General features: G+C 47.0%; 1 protein-coding gene across 1 annotated transcript in view; it reads left to right on the forward strand.

Annotated features, from left to right (window-relative positions):
• DNMT1 (DNA methyltransferase 1) overlaps positions 1 to 14005 on the forward strand; it is a 184154-nt gene extending 170149 nt beyond the window's left edge. The window contains exons 31-34 of the mRNA XM_069233185.1: positions 3169 to 3346; positions 12555 to 12735; positions 13255 to 13418; positions 13880 to 14005. Of these exons, the coding sequence (XP_069089286.1) occupies positions 3169 to 3346; positions 12555 to 12735; positions 13255 to 13418; positions 13880 to 14005 (649 nt within the window). The remainder of the gene's footprint in view (positions 1 to 3168; positions 3347 to 12554; positions 12736 to 13254; positions 13419 to 13879) is intronic.
• The last annotated feature ends 4062 nt before the right edge of the window (positions 14006 to 18067 follow it).

Consider the following 18067-nt stretch of genomic DNA (forward strand, 5'->3'; position numbering starts at 1 on the left):
CTAAGCAATTCGTTGGCAGTTCAAGTCCTTACTGTACTGCACAGCTTCTTGTGGGCAATGTCACTGCCATGTGATACTGCAACAAACAGAGGGCAGCTCTGGTCCAGGAGGCTCTACACCTGTGGTAGTGGTTGGAACATCTGTGCATTGCCCAGATTGTGAACTACCTGGCTGGATCATGGAATGCCAAGGTTAACTTGCTCAGCCAGTAGTACTGGGTGGATCATGAATAACTGCGTCCAGAGGGGGTGCAGGGCATCTTCTGACACTGGAAAAGCCTGGCAAGATCTTTTCGCTATTTTAATGTGAAGTGTCCAGATTTGTGTTGGTAGTTCCCACTTGGGATATTGACCAAGATGGAATGTAGGACTAATGTATATCTTCCCGCCTCTCCTGGTCAGTTGTGCAGATCTATAAGGAGGCCCAAGTCATTAGTGGCCATGGATTAGCTCTGGAGGGTATTACTCTGAACATCTGAGCATGTGCCTCTGCCCTTCAGTCAGGCGACCACTTGGGAAGATCTTTAGTTGAAGCAGCTAGGCAAGGTTCTCAAACCAACTCTGCTCAATCTATACCTCCATGCCTGGCGATTGAGGGGCAGCAGTTGACTGTTCGACTAGCCGTAGTTGTGGAGGTCCTCCTGGCTGCCAGATGCCCTTCCACAGTTAATGCAAGGTGTTGGGGCAAATTTGTGGCTTGGAGCACAGTATGCATGACTAACCCTCTGCAAGCCATGTCTGATCATCTTTATTTTCAATGGCACAGCATGGACTTTCATTGGGTTTTGTCAGCCCCTTTTGTCTTTTCTGCATTTACAGGACCAGCTGTCCTTGTTCATATCTGTGATTCATTATTAAGTGTAAGACTTGTTCTCTCCCCATTACAAGAGGTCTGGGTCGCATTTCAAAGGCAGCAAGGCCTTTGAAGCTCCTTACCCTGGAATGTCTCTTTTGCCTGGGTAACGTCACACCTCTGCCCAGCGCAGGCTTTTGTTCTGAGCCTTCAAGAGCATTGACACTCACCTCTGGGGCCCAGAGCTCTGAGGGAACAGTACTAGTTTTGGCCAGTCAGTACCCATTCTACGAGTTGAAAGGCTTTCAGAGGGCACTTTTAAGGTGCCCTCTGAATGCATATATCAAATGCATTAGTTAATTCAGTGAGGGTTTATTAATACAAAATGTTTGCTACCAAACATCCTATTGTCAGGGAAGCGATCATGTAGCTGGGGGGAACTCAATGACCACTGTCCAGCACCTAAATGGCTTCTCTGTTCACTTGCTATGTCTGAGAATCTGCAAAGACATAGAAGGGGTAGACCTGCTCATGCAGGTATGCCCTCACGTGTAATAATATGCACCCTGCCTTTAGGGCTGGAAGGCCTGCTGGAGGGGTGACCTACATATATTGCATGCAGTGTAAAGGGGACCAGGCACACTGGGTGTGCCAGGTCTTGTTTTCATTTCAGTTCTGCACTGACATGTAGCCTGTAAAAGCAGCACTGTGTGCATTTAGTGAGGAGGTCCCTAAGGGCAGTACAATTTGTGCTGCAGTCGTCTGGTCCTTTCTTTGGTACCCCAAGCCCTAGGTACCAGGGATACTATTTACTAGGGACTTATTGTGGTAGCTAGAGGTTTGCAAATTGGGGGAAAACTACTTAGCAGTTTTAGAGAGATGGCACTTTCCTACACTGTTGACAGGCACAGATGACAATTGACTTGAAGACCTTTGCAGTATCTGTAAAACCTACAATACACTTGTAGAGCTACTTCTTTGGCATGGCAAAGGTGCATCTTGTATTTGCTGTTAAAGCAGTTGACCCCTAGAATAGATATACACACTAGTGAAAATAGAAAATGGTAAACATGGAAGGGTGCCAGGTTACATAGTCTGTATCGTGCCTTGACCTTGCATTTGCACATGCTGGAGTCAGTTTTCTAACTTTTATATTGGGATCTGCTATGCATCAGCCAAGAAGCAACCTCGAAGTACTGAGGGTCCATGCTGGCAGGGCCAAGGCTGCCACCACTTAGCGTCCAGTGCATGCTCTTATATCCTTCATGCTGCGATAAGGGTGTCTGCAAATTTTCACAAAGCAATAGTGCCTTGACAGCCAGGTACAGCAGCAAGGGCATTCAATCTGTTGGGGCCAGCAGTACTTTTTTTTTGTCTGAGCGAATCCACAGACGCTCCATCTCCAGAGGTACTGCTGTGGTATCTATTTTAAATGTGATTACAAGTTTGTTGGAGGAACATGTAATTTACCTTAGAGTATCCACCAGAAAGATACCAATCAAACCTCAGATTCCTCATTGCTCTCCCACCTCACTTGTTTGTAGAGTCTTACCATCCAAAAAAAGCACACATTTTAGATCTGCACACTGGTACCTCCAGTTGGTTTGTCCTCTGAGGAAGTGGAAAGAGTCCTCGAAGAAACTAAACTAACATCAGCAAGCAGGGGTGGTGCTTATGAGGCTACTCATTCACATCTGTGGCAGAACTAAGCCAGCCCAGAGCCATACAGTACCACCTAGCAGCGCACAGGAGCACTACTGTGAAATCTTTATCTAATCTGGTGCTTGGGGGATATTCTAAAGGATGAATCTGCAGTTAGACTATCCACCAGAGCATTACCGAAGGGAAGCAGCTTGATCACTGCATCAGTGAGCAGTTCAGACCCTTGCTCGATCAGTTACAGCCAGTCTAGTTGCAATTGCCTTTCTTTAAAAAAAAATAAAAAAAATCCCCATGATAGTTTATAAAACGACATGGTAGTAAACGGCTGGCACATCCTGTTTCAAAAACAGTAACTCTGCAATTAATTATCTTCTTCTGGGACTAATGCTCAAAATAACCGGTCCATATATTTGTGTTCCCAATCAAGCTAGACATTTGAATTGCCAAATTTCAGGCTGCTGGCCTGTCTACCAGCTTGTATAGTCTAGTGGGTAATTGTCTCGTGCACCATCAGCCTATATCTTGTAATGAACTCTGTTATGGAGACTGAAGCCTTCGACCAGGGATGTAGGATTACTGCAGTTTTGTTTATTTTTCTTGTTTCACGGTCTGTCTATTTTTGCCATTGAAGCTCGGTCTGAAGAACATCATTGCATATTCTATTTGTAATGGTTTTGACAGTTCGGCATGGTTTAACACTTTACTTCTTTTTAGAATAAATTGTGGTCTTTTCCGAACAATCACCGTTCGTGATACAATGTCTGACTTACCAGAGATCAGAAATGGTGCATCTACATTGGAAATTTCCTACAATGGAGAGCCACAGTCCTGGTTCCAGCGGCAGATCCGAGGGTCCCAGTACCAGCCTATTCTCCGGGATCATATCTGTAAGGTGAGATGTTCATCATCAATTAATCACTTTTGAGAAATGCCTAGAAAACATGGTCTTTTGCCTCATTGGGATTTCTTTTCTAACTTTTGGATAACTTCATTTGTGCCAGAAATGTTCATGACGTGGTTACAATATTTAACAGGAAATAAGTGCATGGTCTGCACTTACCCAGTTCTCATTCTGACACTTTAAATCCAAGCTGCTACCAACTAAGTTTTATCCTTTGTGCCACTGAGGTGCATTGCAGTTTCTACAAACTGCTTTTTCTAGAGTTTTCGGAAATCACCATTGGTGAGAGGATCTCTTCTAGCCAGATCATATGGACCTGCTTGGTTTGTGGTCATTGCCGTGTGGGTGGATATTTCGCCTGCTTCTTCAGGCTTTGTTACTTGCATATGCACAGTGCTAGTCCCCTGTTTGAGCCCCCACGCTGGCTGTATTTCATGACATACCAAAAATGGAAGGTATCATGCACCTTCTGAATGCGCCTTTGATAATTCTTATGTTCAATGGCATCTGTCGCTGTAGATACGCATGTTTTGCAATAGCTCGCCATCTGGTGTTGGGCCGGAGTGTTACGAGTTGTTTTTCTTCGAAGAAGTCTTTCGAGTCACGGGACCGAGTGACTCCTTTTGTGTCCATTGCGCATGGGCGTCGACTCTATCCTCGATTGTTTTTTTTCCGCCATCGGGTTCGGACGTGTTCCTGTCGCTCCGAGTTTCGGAACGGAAAGATAGCTAAATTCAGAAGATTTTCATCTGTATTGTTGCGTTCGGGATCGGCGTAGTTAGATTCAAAACCGCATCGAAGATCGAAGAGCTCCGGTGCCCTTCGGGGTAGTTTTTCGATCCCCCGTCGGGGCCTGGTTGGCCCGACCGCGTGCTGAAGAACGCCGATGGAACGGACCCCGTTCTGTTTCTGTCCCAAATGCCACAACAAGTACCCCTATACAGACCAACACTTGGTCTGTAACCTGTGCCTGTCACCTGAGCACAGTGAAGACCCCTGCGAGGCCTGTCGTGCGTTCCGGTCCCGAAAAACACTCCGAGACCGTCGAGCCAGAAGACTTCAAATGGCGTCCGCGCCGACAGCCCACCGAGAGTTCGAGGAACAAGAAGAGGAAGGTACCTTCTCGATCCACGAATCAGACTCCGAGGAATTCGTTGACCCACAAACCGTGAGTAAGACGTCAAACAACACATAAGAAGATTGACAAGGCCCAGGGGACGCCACTGCCACCAGGCCATGGCTCGACCCATAAATTCGGTGACCGACCGTCGGCACCGAAAAAGGCCCAAACAGTGCCGAGACAGTCCGACTCCGGTCGAGACACCGGTACGCAGCCTTCTCGGGACCGAGAAAGTGCTGGAGACAAGCATCGACACCGAGATAGCGGTGTAGACACGGCTCGATGCCGAGACAGCGGCACCGACGAAGATCGACGCCGAGAGGTTTCGGCCCCGAAAAAAAGAAAAGTCAGCTCGGAGCCGAAAAAAGATGCAGACTGGGTTTCGGTGCCAAAACAACCTGCAACCGACCCAGTTTCAGGCTCTTATACAGAGGAGCATTCACTAACCTCCCAAATGCGAAAGCATAGGTTCGAGGAAGAGCTGCAATCTACCGATGTAGACCATACGCAAAAGCGTATCTTCATACAGGAGGGAACAGGGAAATTAAGCACCCTTCCCCCTATTAGAAGAAAGAGAAGACTGGAGTTCCAAACGGAACAAACACCACAAACAAAGGTGGTGAAAGGTTACTCCACCACCCTCTCCTCCACCTGTAATTCACGTCTCACCAGCACAAACTCCATCACATTCCCCAGCTCACACCACCATGAGCCAGGGTGACCAGGATCAGGACGCATGGGACTTATACGACGCCCCAGTGTCAGATAACAGCCCGGAGGCATACCCTACGAAGCCATCTCCACCAGAAGACAGCACTGCGTATTCTCAAGTGGTGGCTAGAGCAGCACATTTTCACAATGTAAGCCTCCACTCAGAACAGGTCGAGGATGACTTTTTATTCAACACCCACAGCTCCTACCAAAGCCTGCCTATGCTCCCTGGTATGCTCCGGCACGCAAAAGAAATTTTTAAGGAGCCGGTCAAAAGTAGGGCAATCACACCAAGAGTGGAAAAAAAGTATAAGGCGCCCCCTACAGACCCTGTTTTCATCACTGCACAGCTGCCACCAGATTCCGTCGTTGTAGGAGCAGCTAGGAAAAGGGCCAACTCCCACACATCTGGGGATGCACCACCCCCGGATAAGGAAAGCCGCAAGTTCGATGCAGCTGGAAAGAGTCGCAGCACAGGCTGCAAACCAGTGGCGCATCGCCAACTCTCAAGCACTACTTGCGTGCTATGACAGAGCCCATTGGGATGAGATGCAACACCTCATTGAACATCTACCCAAAGACCTACAAAAAAGGGCAAAGCAAGTGGTTGAGGAAGGTCAAAACATTTCAAACAACCAGATACGCTCCTCCATGGACGCAGCAGACACAGCTGCAAGGACAATTAATACATCCGTGACCATCAGAAGGCATGCATGGCTACGAACGTCTGGGTTTAAACCAGAGATACAGCAGGCAGTTCTCAATATGCCTTTCAATGAAAAAGAACTGTTCGGTCCAGAAGTGGACACAGCGATAGAAAAACTTAAAAAGGACACGGACACTGCTAAAGCAATGGGCGCACTCTACTCCCCGCAGAGGAAACTACGGCACCTTCCGCAAGACACCCTTTAGAGGGGGGTTTCGGGGTCAGGCCACACAAGCCAGCACCTCACAGGCAACACCGTCCAGTTACCAGGGACAGTACAGGGGAGGCTTTCGGGGCCAATACAGAGGAGGGCAATTCCCTAGGAATAGGGGAAAATTTCAAAGCCCCAAAACCCCTGCAACTAAGCAGTGACTCACATGTCACTCATCCCCTCCACACAACACCAGTGGGGGGAAGAATAGCTCATTATTACAAAGCATGGCAGGAAATCACTACAGACACTTGGGTTCTAGCAATTATCCAACATGGTTATTGCATAGAATTTCTACAATTCCCTCCAAACATACCACCAAGAGCACAAAATTTATCACAACATCATTCCGAGCTCCTGGAGACAGAAGTTCAAGCACTGTTGCAAAAGAATGCAATCGAATTAGTACCAAACACACAAATAAACACAGGAGTTTATTCACTGTACTTCTTAATACCAAAGAAGGACAAGACGCTAAGACCAATCCTAGACCTCAGGATAGTAAACACATACATCAAATCAGACCACTTTCACATGGTCACACTACAAGAAGTGCTACCATTGCTCAAACTACACGACTACATGACAACCTTAGACCTCAAAGATGCGTATTTCCATATACCAATACATCCATCGCACAGGAAATACCTAAGGTTTGTATTCAAAGGAATACATTACCAATTCAAAGTATTGCCTTTCGGTTTAACAGCACCAAGAGTCTTTACAAAATGTCTAGCAGTAGTCGCTGCACACATCAGAAGGCAGCAAATACATGTATTCCCGTATCTAGACGACTGGCTAATCAAGACCAATTCGTTATCAAAGTGCTCACACCACACAAATCAAATCATACAAACCCTCTACAAACTGGGGTTCACTGTTGTAGGAAGTTGGCTCTGTATGTGCTATTTCAAAGTAAGGAATAGCATGCACAGAGTCCAAGGGTTCCCCTTAGAGGTAAAATAGTGGTAAAAATAGATAATACTAATGCTCTATTTTGTGGTAGTGTGGTCGAGCAGTAGGCTTATCCAAGGAGTAGTGTTAAGCATTTGTTGTACATACACATAGACAATAAATGAGGTACACACACTCAGAGACAAATCCAGCCAATAGGTTTTTATATAGAAAAAATATCTTTTCTTAGTTTATTTTAAGAACCACAGGTTCAAATTCTACATGTAATATCTCATTCGAAAGGTATTGCAGGTAAGTACTTTAGGAACTTCAAATCATCAAAATTGCATGTATACTTTTCAAGTTATTGACAAATAGCTGTTTTAAAAGTGGACACTTAGTGCAATTTTCACAGTTCCTGGGGGAGGTAAGTTTTTGTTAGTTTTACCAGGTAAGTAAGACACTTACAGGGTTTAGTTCTTGGTCCAAGGTAGCCCACCGTTGGGGGTTCAGAGCAACCCCAAAGTCACCACACCAGCAGCTCAGGGCCGGTCAGGTGCAGAGTTCAAAGTGGTGCCCAAAACACATAGGCTAGAATGGAGAGAAGGGGGTGCCCCGGTTCCGGTCTGCTTGCAGGTAAGTACCCGCGTCTTCGGAGGGCAGACCAGGGGGGTTTTGTAGGGCACCGGGGGGGACACAAGTCCACACAGAAATTTCACCCTCAGCAGCGCGGGGGCGGCCGGGTGCAGCGTAGAAACAAGCGTCGGGTTTGTAATGTTAGTCTATGAGAGATCTCGGGATCTCTTCAGCGCTGCAGGCAGGCAAGGGGGGGATTCCTCGGGGAAACCTCCACTTGGGCAAGGGAGAGGGACTCCTGGGGGTCACTTCTCCAGTGAAAGTCCGGTCCTTCAGGTTCTGGGGGCTGCGGGTGCAGGGTCTCTCCCAGGCGTCGGGACTTTAGGTTCAAAGAGTCGCGGTCAGGGGAAGCCTCGGGATTCCCTCTGCAGGCGGCGCTGTGGGGGCTCAGGGGGGACAGGTTTTGGTACTCACAGTATCAGAGTAGTCCTGGGGTCCCTCCTGAGGTGTTGGATCGCCACCAGCCGAGTCGGGGTCGCCGGGTGCAGTGTTGCAAGTCTCACGCTTCTTGCGGGGAGCTTGCAGGGTTCTTTAAAGCTGCTGGAAACAAAGTTGCAGCTTTTCTTGGAGCAGGTCCGCTGTCCTCGGGAGTTTCTTGTCTTTTCGAAGCAGGGGCAGTCCTCAGAGGATGTCGAGGTCGCTGGTCCCTTTGGAAGGCGTCGCTGGAGCAGGATCTTTGGAAGGCAGGAGACAGGCCGGTGAGTTTCTGGAGCCAAGGCAGTTGTCGTCTTCTGGTCTTCCTCTGCAGGGGTTTCTCAGCTAGGCAGTCCTTCTTCTTGTAGTTGCAGGAATCTAATTTTCTAGGGTTCAGGGTAGCCCTTAAATACTAAATTTAAGGGCGTGTTTAGGTCTGGGGGGTTAGTAGCCAATGGCTACTAGCCCTGAGGGTGGGTACACCCTCTTTGTGCCTCCTCCCAAGGGGAGGGGGTCACAATCCTAACCCTATTGGGGGAATCCTCCATCTGCAAGATGGAGGATTTCTAAAAGTTAGTCACCTCAGCTCAGGACACCTTAGGGGCGGTCCTGACTGGCCAGTGACTCCTCCTTGTTATTCTCATTATTTTCTCCGGCCTTGCCGCCAAAAAGTGGGGCCTGGCCGGAGGGGGCGGGCAACTCCACTAGCTGGAGTGTCCTGCTGGGTTGGCACAAAGGAGGTGAGCCTTTGAGGCTCACCGCCAGGTGTGACAATTCCTGCCTGGGAGAGGTGTTAGCATCTCCACCCAGTGCAGGCTTTGTTACTGGCCTCAGAGTGACAAAGGCACTCTCCCCATGGGGCCAGCAACATGTCTCGGTTTGTGGCAGGCTGCTAAAACTAGTCAGCCTACACAGATAGTCGGTTAAGTTTCAGGGGGCACCTCTAAGGTGCCCTCTGTGGTGTATTTTACAATAAAATGTACACTGGCATCAGTGTGCATTTATTGTGCTGAGAAGTTTGATACCAAACTTCCCAGTTTTCAGTGTAGCCATTATGGTGCTGTGGAGTTCGTGTTTGACAGACTCCCAGACCATATACTCTTATGGCTACCCTGCACTTACAATGTCTAAGGTTTTGTTTAGACACTGTAGGGGTACCATGCTCATGCACTGGTACCCTCACCTATGGTATAGTGCACCCTGCCTTAGGGCTGGAAGGCCTGCTAGAGGGGTGTCTTACCTACACTGCATAGGCAGTGAGAGGCTGGCATGGCACCCTGAGGGGAGTGCCATGTCGACTTACTCGTTTTGTCCTCACTAGCACACACAAGCTGGCAAGCAGTGTGTCTGTGCTGAGTGAGAGGTCTCCAGGGTGGCATAAGACATGCTGCAGCCCTTAGAGACCTTCCTTGGCATCAGGGCCCTTGGTACTAGAAGTACCAGTTACAAGGGACTTATCTGGATGCCAGGGTCTGCCAATTGTGGATACAAAAGTACAGGTTAGGGAAAGAACACTGGTGCTGGGGCCTGGTTAGCAGGCCTCAGCACACTTTCAATTGTAAACATAGCATCAGCAAAGGCAAAAAGTCAGGGGGCAACCATGCCAAGGAGGCATTTCCTTACAACTGTCAACTTCGCAAAATCAAACATCCTGCCGTGCAAAGTACAACAGTACCTAGGAGCCATAATAAACACAACAAAGGGAGTAGCCACTCCAAGTCCACAAAGAATTCAAAACTTCAACATCATACAACGCATGTATCCAACACAAAAGATACAAGCAAAGATGATATTACAACTCCTAGGCATGATGTCTTCATGCATAGCCATTGTCCCGAACGCAAGACTGCACATGAGGCCCTTACAACAGTGCCTAGCATCACAATGGTCACAAGCACAGGGTCACCTTCTAGATCTGGTGTTAATAGACCGCCAAACTTACCTATCGCTTCTATGGTGGGACAATATAAATTTAAACAAAGGGCGGCCTTTCCAAGACCCAGTGCCACAATACGTAATAACAGATGCTTCCATGACAGGGTGGGGAGCACACCTCGATCAACACAGCATACAAGGACAATGGAACGTACATCAAACAAAACTGCATATAAATCACCTAGAACTGCTAGCAGTTTTTCAAGCACTAAAGGCTTTCCAACCAATAATAGTTCACAAATACATTCTCGTCAAAACAGACAACATGACAACAATGTATTATCTAAACAAGCAAGGGGGGACACGCTCAACGCAGTTGAGCCGGTTAGCACAAAAGATATGGCATTGGGCAATTCACAACCAAATTCGCCTAATAGCGCAGTTTATCCCAGGGATTCAGAATCAACTCGCAGACAATCTCTCTCGATCACCAACAGGTCCACGAATGGGAAATTCACCCCCAAACTCTGAACACTTACTTCAAGCTCTGGGGAACACCTCAGATAGACTTGTTTGCGACAAAAGAGAACACAAAATGCCAAAACTTCGCATCCAGATACCCACACAGGCAGTCCCAGGGCAATGCCCTATGGATGAACTGGTCAGGGATATTTGCCTACGCTTTTCCTCCTCTCCCTCTCCTTCCTTATCTGGTAAACAAACTCAGTCAAAACAAACTCTAACTCATATTAATAGCACCAACTTGGGCAAGGCAACCCTGGTACACAACGCTGCTAGACCTATCAGTAGTACCACACATCAAACTGCCCAACAGACCGGATCTGTTAACTCAACACAACCAACAGATCAGGCACCCAGATCCAGCATCGCTGAATCTAGCAATCTGGCTCCTGAAATCCTAGAATTCGGACACTTACAACTTACACGAGTGTATGGAAGTCATAAAGCAAGCCAGAAGGCCATCCACCAGGCACTGCTATGCAAGTAAATGGAAGAGGTTTGTTTGCTACTGCCATATTAATCAAATCCAACCATTACACGCAACTCCAAAAGATGTAGTGGGTTACTTGCTTCACTTACAAAAATCTAACCTAGCTTTCTCTTCCATTAAAATACACCTTGCAGCAATATCTGCATACCTGCAGACTACCTATTCAACTTCCCTTTATAGGATACCAGTCATTAAAGCATTCATGGAGGGCCTTAAAAGAATTATTCCACCAAGAACACCACCTGTTCCTTCATGGAACCTAAATGTTGTCCTAACTAGACTTATGGGTCCACCTTTTGAACCCATGCACTCCTGCGAAATACAGTTCCTAACCTGGAAGGTTGCATTCCTCATCGCCATTACTTCCCTAAGAAGAGTAAGCGAGATTCAGGCGTTTACAATACAAGAACCTTTTATACAACTACACAAGAATAAGGTCGTCCTAAGGACTATTCCTAAATTTTTACCAAAGGTTATTTCACCGTTCCATCTAAATCCAACAGTGGAACTTCCAGTGTTCTTCCCACAGCCAGATTCCGTAGCTGAGAGGGCACTACATACATTAGATGTCAAAAGAGCATTAATGTATTACATTGACAGAACTAAAAACATCAGAAAGACTAAACAACTATTTATTGCATTCCAAAAACCTCATGCAGGAAACCCAATATCAAAACAAGGTATAGCCAGATGGATAGTTAAATGCATCCAAATCTGCTACCTTAAAGCTAAACGACAGCTGCCCATTACACCAAGGGCACACTCAACCAGAAAGAAAGGTGCTACCATGGCCTTTCTAGGAAACATCCCAATGCAAGAAATATGTAAGGCAGCCACATGGTCTACGCCGCACACATTCACCAAGCACTACTGTGTAGACGTGTTATCCGCACAACAAGCCACAGTAGGGCAAGCCGTATTAAGAACATTGTTTCAGACTACTTCCACTCCTACAGGCTGAGCCACCGCTTTTGGGGAGATAACTGCTTACTAGTCTATGCAAAACATGCGTATCTACAGCGACCGATGCCATCGAACTGAAAATGTCACTTACCCAGTGTACATCTGTTCGTGGCATCAGTCGCTGTAGATTCGCATGTGCCCACCCGCCTCCCCGGGAGCCTGTGGAAGTTACCTTCAACTATTTGTATATATATCATTTCAACCTTATATAGGTACATACTTAGTCACTCCATTGCATGGGCACTATTACTACAATACAACTCATACCTCACACTCTGTGGGGAAAAACAATCGAGGATAGAGTCGACGCCCATGCGCAATGGACACAAAAGGAGGAGTCACTCGGTCCCGTGACTCGAAAGACTTCTTCGAAGAAAAACAACTTGTAACACTCCGGCCCAACACCAGATGGCGAGCTATTGCAAAACATGCGAATCTACAGCGACTGATGCCACGAACAGATGTACACTGGGTAAGTGACATTTTCATTGCTGCTCTTTGGGGTAGTCTTCTTTGCCTGTATCTCTATTGGAGGACTGATCTCCTGAAGTCTGCATTTAAATTTGTGTCCCAACCAGGTTTTTTCACATTGATTAGCTTAGGTGGTCAGGGAAAACGTACTTAAATAATTTGTGCCTGTATTGTTTGCTTCCATAGGATATGAGTGCCTTAGTTGCTGGTAGAATGAGACACATTCCCCTAGCGCCTGGTTCTGACTGGCGAGACCTGCCAAATATGGAGATCCGCCTTTCAGATGGTACTACCACAAGAAAACTGCGTTACACTCACCACGACAAGAAGAATGGATTTCTAAAAGGGGTCTGCTCTTGTGCTGAAGGTAAAGAAGCCTGAATGTACACATTATATTAATTGCCTTTTGGATTGTATTGACGTTTGTACTTCTATCAACTTTTCAACTTTTCAAACGTTAAAGATTCTTCCCACCTCCAAAACAAGGGTTTAAAATTAATAGTATCATGTTCTACCTTTAATACCTAAACACTACTCTTAGGGCTACACGGCCAAATACCAGAAATACATTTAATGCCACTCATGTACATCTTCGTCTTGGTCCACTACAAACTTTACATTATCAAGCTGGGGCAACAATCTGAAATTGTTGACATCGTTTATATGAATGTGTCCTGGTAAACTTACATAATGTTCAGTTTTTAATGGACCTTGATTGTTTGGGTGAGCATCTCTAAGTTTATCAGTTGGAGACCTTACACTGTATGTTATGCTTGATAACCAAGTCACACGCTTGGTCCCTGTGATCGGAGTTTGATGCATATCTAAGAAAGCAAGACAAGTCTTTCAGTATTTACTTAAGAACTGATGTTCTATTTTGTAATAGGAAAAGCTTGTGATCCAGCAGACAGACAGTTCAACACTCTAATACCCTGGTGTCTGCCACATACTGGGAACAGACATAACCACTGGGCCGGGTTGTACGGAAGACTTGAGTGGGATGGCTTTTTCAGTACAACAGTCACTAATCCAGAGCCTATGGGTAAACAGGTAAGTGTTTGATAGTTGAATATTCTTATGGTTACTTCTGGCATTCAAGCTTATCCATGATCAGTTTAGTACGCAGTTGAGTAGCCTTAATCACTCCAGTTTGGCTTCTGGATAGCAATGAAAGTAGTGCATGAGCTAATGGCAGCCAACTCGATTTTTAAAATACTAGCCATATTGTATAACTGGTGAATCCTTAAACCGGAATATCCTGTGCTTTTATTTTGAAGTCAAATTGCGGTAACTCAGTGGCACGTGGTTCTCACTGGTGGCACTGTAGCATTATGCACCAAATAATGCAATCTCATCCTACAAACACGTGCATTGTTTCCTTCCCAGAAACTGGTCCTTTAAAGCCAAACCACTAAATGTACAATTCTTACATGTGCTACTGTAATAACGTGCAATGAGTAGCAGCCTGTTTTATAAGCTGTGGCTTAATTGCTTGCATTTCTTTCCTCTAGGGTCGTGTGCTTCACCCAGAACAACACCGTGTAGTAAGCGTGCGGGAGTGTGCCCGGTCTCAAGGATTCCCCGACACCTACAGGCTCTTTGGAAATATTCTCGACAAGCATAGACAGGTCAGTTGAAGGTTTTAAGGTGGTTTACGTTTGTTGATCAAATTGTATGCTGTCCATGCACTGCATCAGGAGAAGGCTGAAAGACTGCAGGATTTCATAAAATCTAGCAAACATCAGACCAGTCTGTGTTGGATATTATACAAAACTGGTTGTCACTGCCCTACATTCAACCTCGCTCATCTGCTCTCAATGGGCAGCAGACATTACTTAAACAGGAGGTCCAAGCCCTTGTCCTCAAAGGAGCAATAGAACCTGTCCCTTTTTCTACACCAGGTTTGAGTATATACTTCCTCATATGCAAAATAACAATTCTCTGCAACCAATCACTTAAGACGCAATTCCACTCTTGCAAAACGGCAGCTTTGACCACACTAGATTAAAAAACACATTCACATACCAATACACCCAGCTAATAGCAAGTCTCAAGTTTGTGGTGGGCGGGGAAACACTACCAGTTCAGTCCTTCCATTCGTGCATTTCCTTCTCTGTGGGGAAGCTTCTGAAGTCACCTGCCTAACCTGGCCATTTAGATGTTCCTAGTGTCCTCTGCCCACCTTGGATTGAAGATGACAGAATCAAGTGGCCACCTGGAGGAGATCTGGGCACCACCCTGATGGCAGCAGCACGGACTGGCTGGGAAAACACTGCAAACTGGTAGGAGCAAAGCAGGGGTGGTCCTCTAAGGAGCACCCAGAGTGTATGTAATCGTACAACCAATACTGGCAACAGTATTTGGGTATGATTCTGACAAGTTTGATACCAAACATGCCCAGGTTTGAGTTATTATTTTGTAGCTAGACACAGGTGTGTCCAGTACACGGGTAAAATGGCTACAGTTCACTTACGAAATCCACTGTAATGGAAGTGGAGTTCATAGGGGCACCTCTGATTGTGCAAGGGTGCCCTCACACACTGGGACCTACACCCTGCCCTCTGGGGGGGGGGGGGGGGGGGGGTTGGAGGGCCTACCATAGGGGTGACTAACAATGACCTGGTGTAGCGACCTGTGGGGAAAGGGTGTATGCCCCCCTTTTTCACGCAGGCTGCAATGGCAGGCCTGGAGACCCATCTTGCATGGGCTGCCACGGGTGGCATGATACATGCTGCTAGCCCATGGGGAACCCCTAGTGTCACAATGCCATGGGCACATAAGTACCATATACTAGCGTCGCATAAAGGGGCATCAGTATACCAATTGTGGGATGTGCAAAGTCCTAGGCAACCAAATTTAGAGGGAGTGAGCACAATCACTGGGGTCCTGGTTAGCAGGATCCCAGTGAAAAATCTAAGCCTGACAATGGGCAAAAAGTGTGTTGGGGGGGGGGGGGGGTTGTGGGAGGTGTTACATGCAAAAAGAGGTACTTTCCTACACTCACTGACCCCAGTGATGGATTTATTAAAAACTGCACTCAGCGGGCACCTTGGAGGTGAAGTCTGAAAAGCCTACCATTACTAGTGTGCTGACTGGTCCTGAGACAGACAAAAGCCTGCACTGGGCAGATGTGACCACCTCTACCTTCTAGGATGGACATTCCAGGGCCAGGAGATTCAAAGGCTTTGCGGCCCTTGTAATGCGACCCATGTCTCTCCAAATGGTGGTGGTGACCAACCCACTTGGCCCAACCCCACTTTTGGAGGCAGCACAGGTGGGAAAGTTAGTTAAATTAGGGGTGACCACTTTATGCCAGTCCCACCCTTAAGGTCAGTGAGCTGAACTGGGCACTACTTTTTAACGTCCATCTTGTTTAGAAGCTTTTAGGGCACCAGTGTTGGTTATGCCCACTTTGCAGCGGAAGTGGTCATAAGGGTGTAGTCACCCTGAAGGTGGTCAGCCCATTAACTACAGCTTGGCACTCCCTGTGACACCCCTAAATTGAGTAGGTGGCGACCATGAATCCTAGAACTTCGATTTCGACAACCTAAGAAGACCCCCAACAAAGAGCTGCACCTGCGGCAGAGGAAAAGCAGCTGACATGGAACCAGCCCCTCCGGCCTGCCTACTTACCTTAAAGGATCCTGCACAAGAAGCCAACTTGTCCAGTCTTTGATAAAGATTCAAGTCTCCTGTATGCAGCTGACTTGCCCTGCGTAAATTCACTCCGAAGAGACTAGCTGCTGGAGCCTGGAAAGCGGACACCATGAGTGACCACTACATCTGAAGTGAAGCCAACCAACAGTGCCAACATGGGTCCCTAGCTGCCCTGAGCCAGTGTCGTCTCACCCATCTTGGACTCTCCCGAGACACCTGCGGACTCCCCCCCCCCCCCCCCCCAAACAGGCTTGTGAAGGTAGAAAATGATATCTACAGCAACCACTGCACCTGCAGACTGCCCCGGACACCAGCTAAGGTGGGTTATCTGTGCCAACGTAACCATGTTTGCTGAAAATTGCACTATATAGAACCAGCTTTCTACGGTATGCATTTGGCAGATCATTTCTTAACTAGATGTGCCCTATATTGCGCTTCTGCGCCACCATTTTTGTTCAAACAGCCTCACTTGCTGAGTGGGAAACATTCAAGCCTGGAGTAACTGGCCATTTGCAGTGTGCACAGAGGAGTCCCTCCAGACCTTGTGGTTTCAAAGAAATGGGTGGGAACAGTTCTGGTTAAAATCTGCTGTGGTTTGCAGCCCAAACCATAATTCTGCCCACCCCCTTGCTCTGCATATTTTACACCATGCTAGTGATGAGACATTGTTTGTGCAGTGTGGTTTTATCTGATAGACCTCTAGCTGTGGACTCCTTACCTTTGAATTCTATCCTAAGGTGTCAGACTGGTTCCACAAGATTTTTCATGAGCAGTACCACACTGCATCAGAAGTGACATTGCAGTACTTATATAGGCACCACCTGGGTTGTGCTGATATCTGTTTTCTTTCTGTGCGAGAACCCGTGCTGATCAGGAGAAGAGCTACAAGGCCTTTATCCACAAAGCCTGTGCTGGCTCCACACCTCTCTGACTCTACAGGAGCTAGAGCAACCCCAGCCCAGCTCAATGAGTTTTGAGGCCATGTGCCTAATTTTTGGGGTAGTTCGATCCAGTCTGCACTCCTTTGGGTTCCACACCGGTGACTTCAGCCCCCCCCCCCCCCCCCCCCCCTTCCCCCAAAACGTCTGACAAGAAAGAAAAGGGCTTGGGAAGGTCAAACAATTAGATAAGAGCCTGCAAGGGATCCATGACTCTTCTAATGAGCTTCAACCGATAGGCCTTAAACCTGCAGGACACTAGCAGAGTAACAGGACAGACCTGAGGTGTAGTGCCGGGGGAAAGGGAGAAGAAGGAACCTTCACTGTACACCCATGACCTAGAGATAGAGGAGCAACAGAGGGAAATGCTGTGGAAGGAGAATGAGACTGACTCACCCTTGGAGGAGGTAGAGTCCTATCCTTTGAGGCCAACTCCCCCTGATGAGATCTCAAAATACACTTTTAGTAAAGGTGGCAGCTGCAGCATTTGGAGTACGGAGGTGGAAAATGAGACTTGTTTTTTCCTAGACTCTTAAACCATTGCTTCCTCTTAAGCAATGTCTTATGCTCCCCAGCATTCAATTACAGGACCAGGTCTTCACTAAACCACCAAGACAAAACCTCGCCAGTCACTTACCTCCTATGGAGGAATGGATATCACGCCTAGTGAGTCTTGTCCCAGGAGTGTAAAAAAAAAAAAAATGTTCAGGCAGACGATATGACACACTGCACACCCAAATGGTTTGTAAAAGTATTACAATACATTTTCAACCTACGAAGTAGACCAGGCCTAAATCTATTTGCAACAGAAGAAAACTAAATGTGGCTGCTTCGCATCCAGGCACTACCATCCAGAATAATTGGGGAATGTCAATAAGATGTAGGAATGTGCCACTTTTTTGACATGGTCACTGTAGGGAACAGAGTCCCCTTTAGTCAGCCTTCCACCACGACTTACAGCCTTAAGGCAGGGTGCATTATAATACATGTATTGGCATATCTGCAAGAATAGATGTGCCCCTACTATGTCTGAGCATTGACACAGCCATAGCAAGTGGCCAGGGAAGCAACTTTAAATGCTTGTGCTGGACACTGGTCAAGAGC

This window comes from Pleurodeles waltl, chromosome 4_2, assembly GCF_031143425.1.
Source record: "Pleurodeles waltl isolate 20211129_DDA chromosome 4_2, aPleWal1.hap1.20221129, whole genome shotgun sequence".
Lineage (NCBI taxonomy): Eukaryota > Metazoa > Chordata > Amphibia > Caudata > Salamandridae > Pleurodeles > Pleurodeles waltl.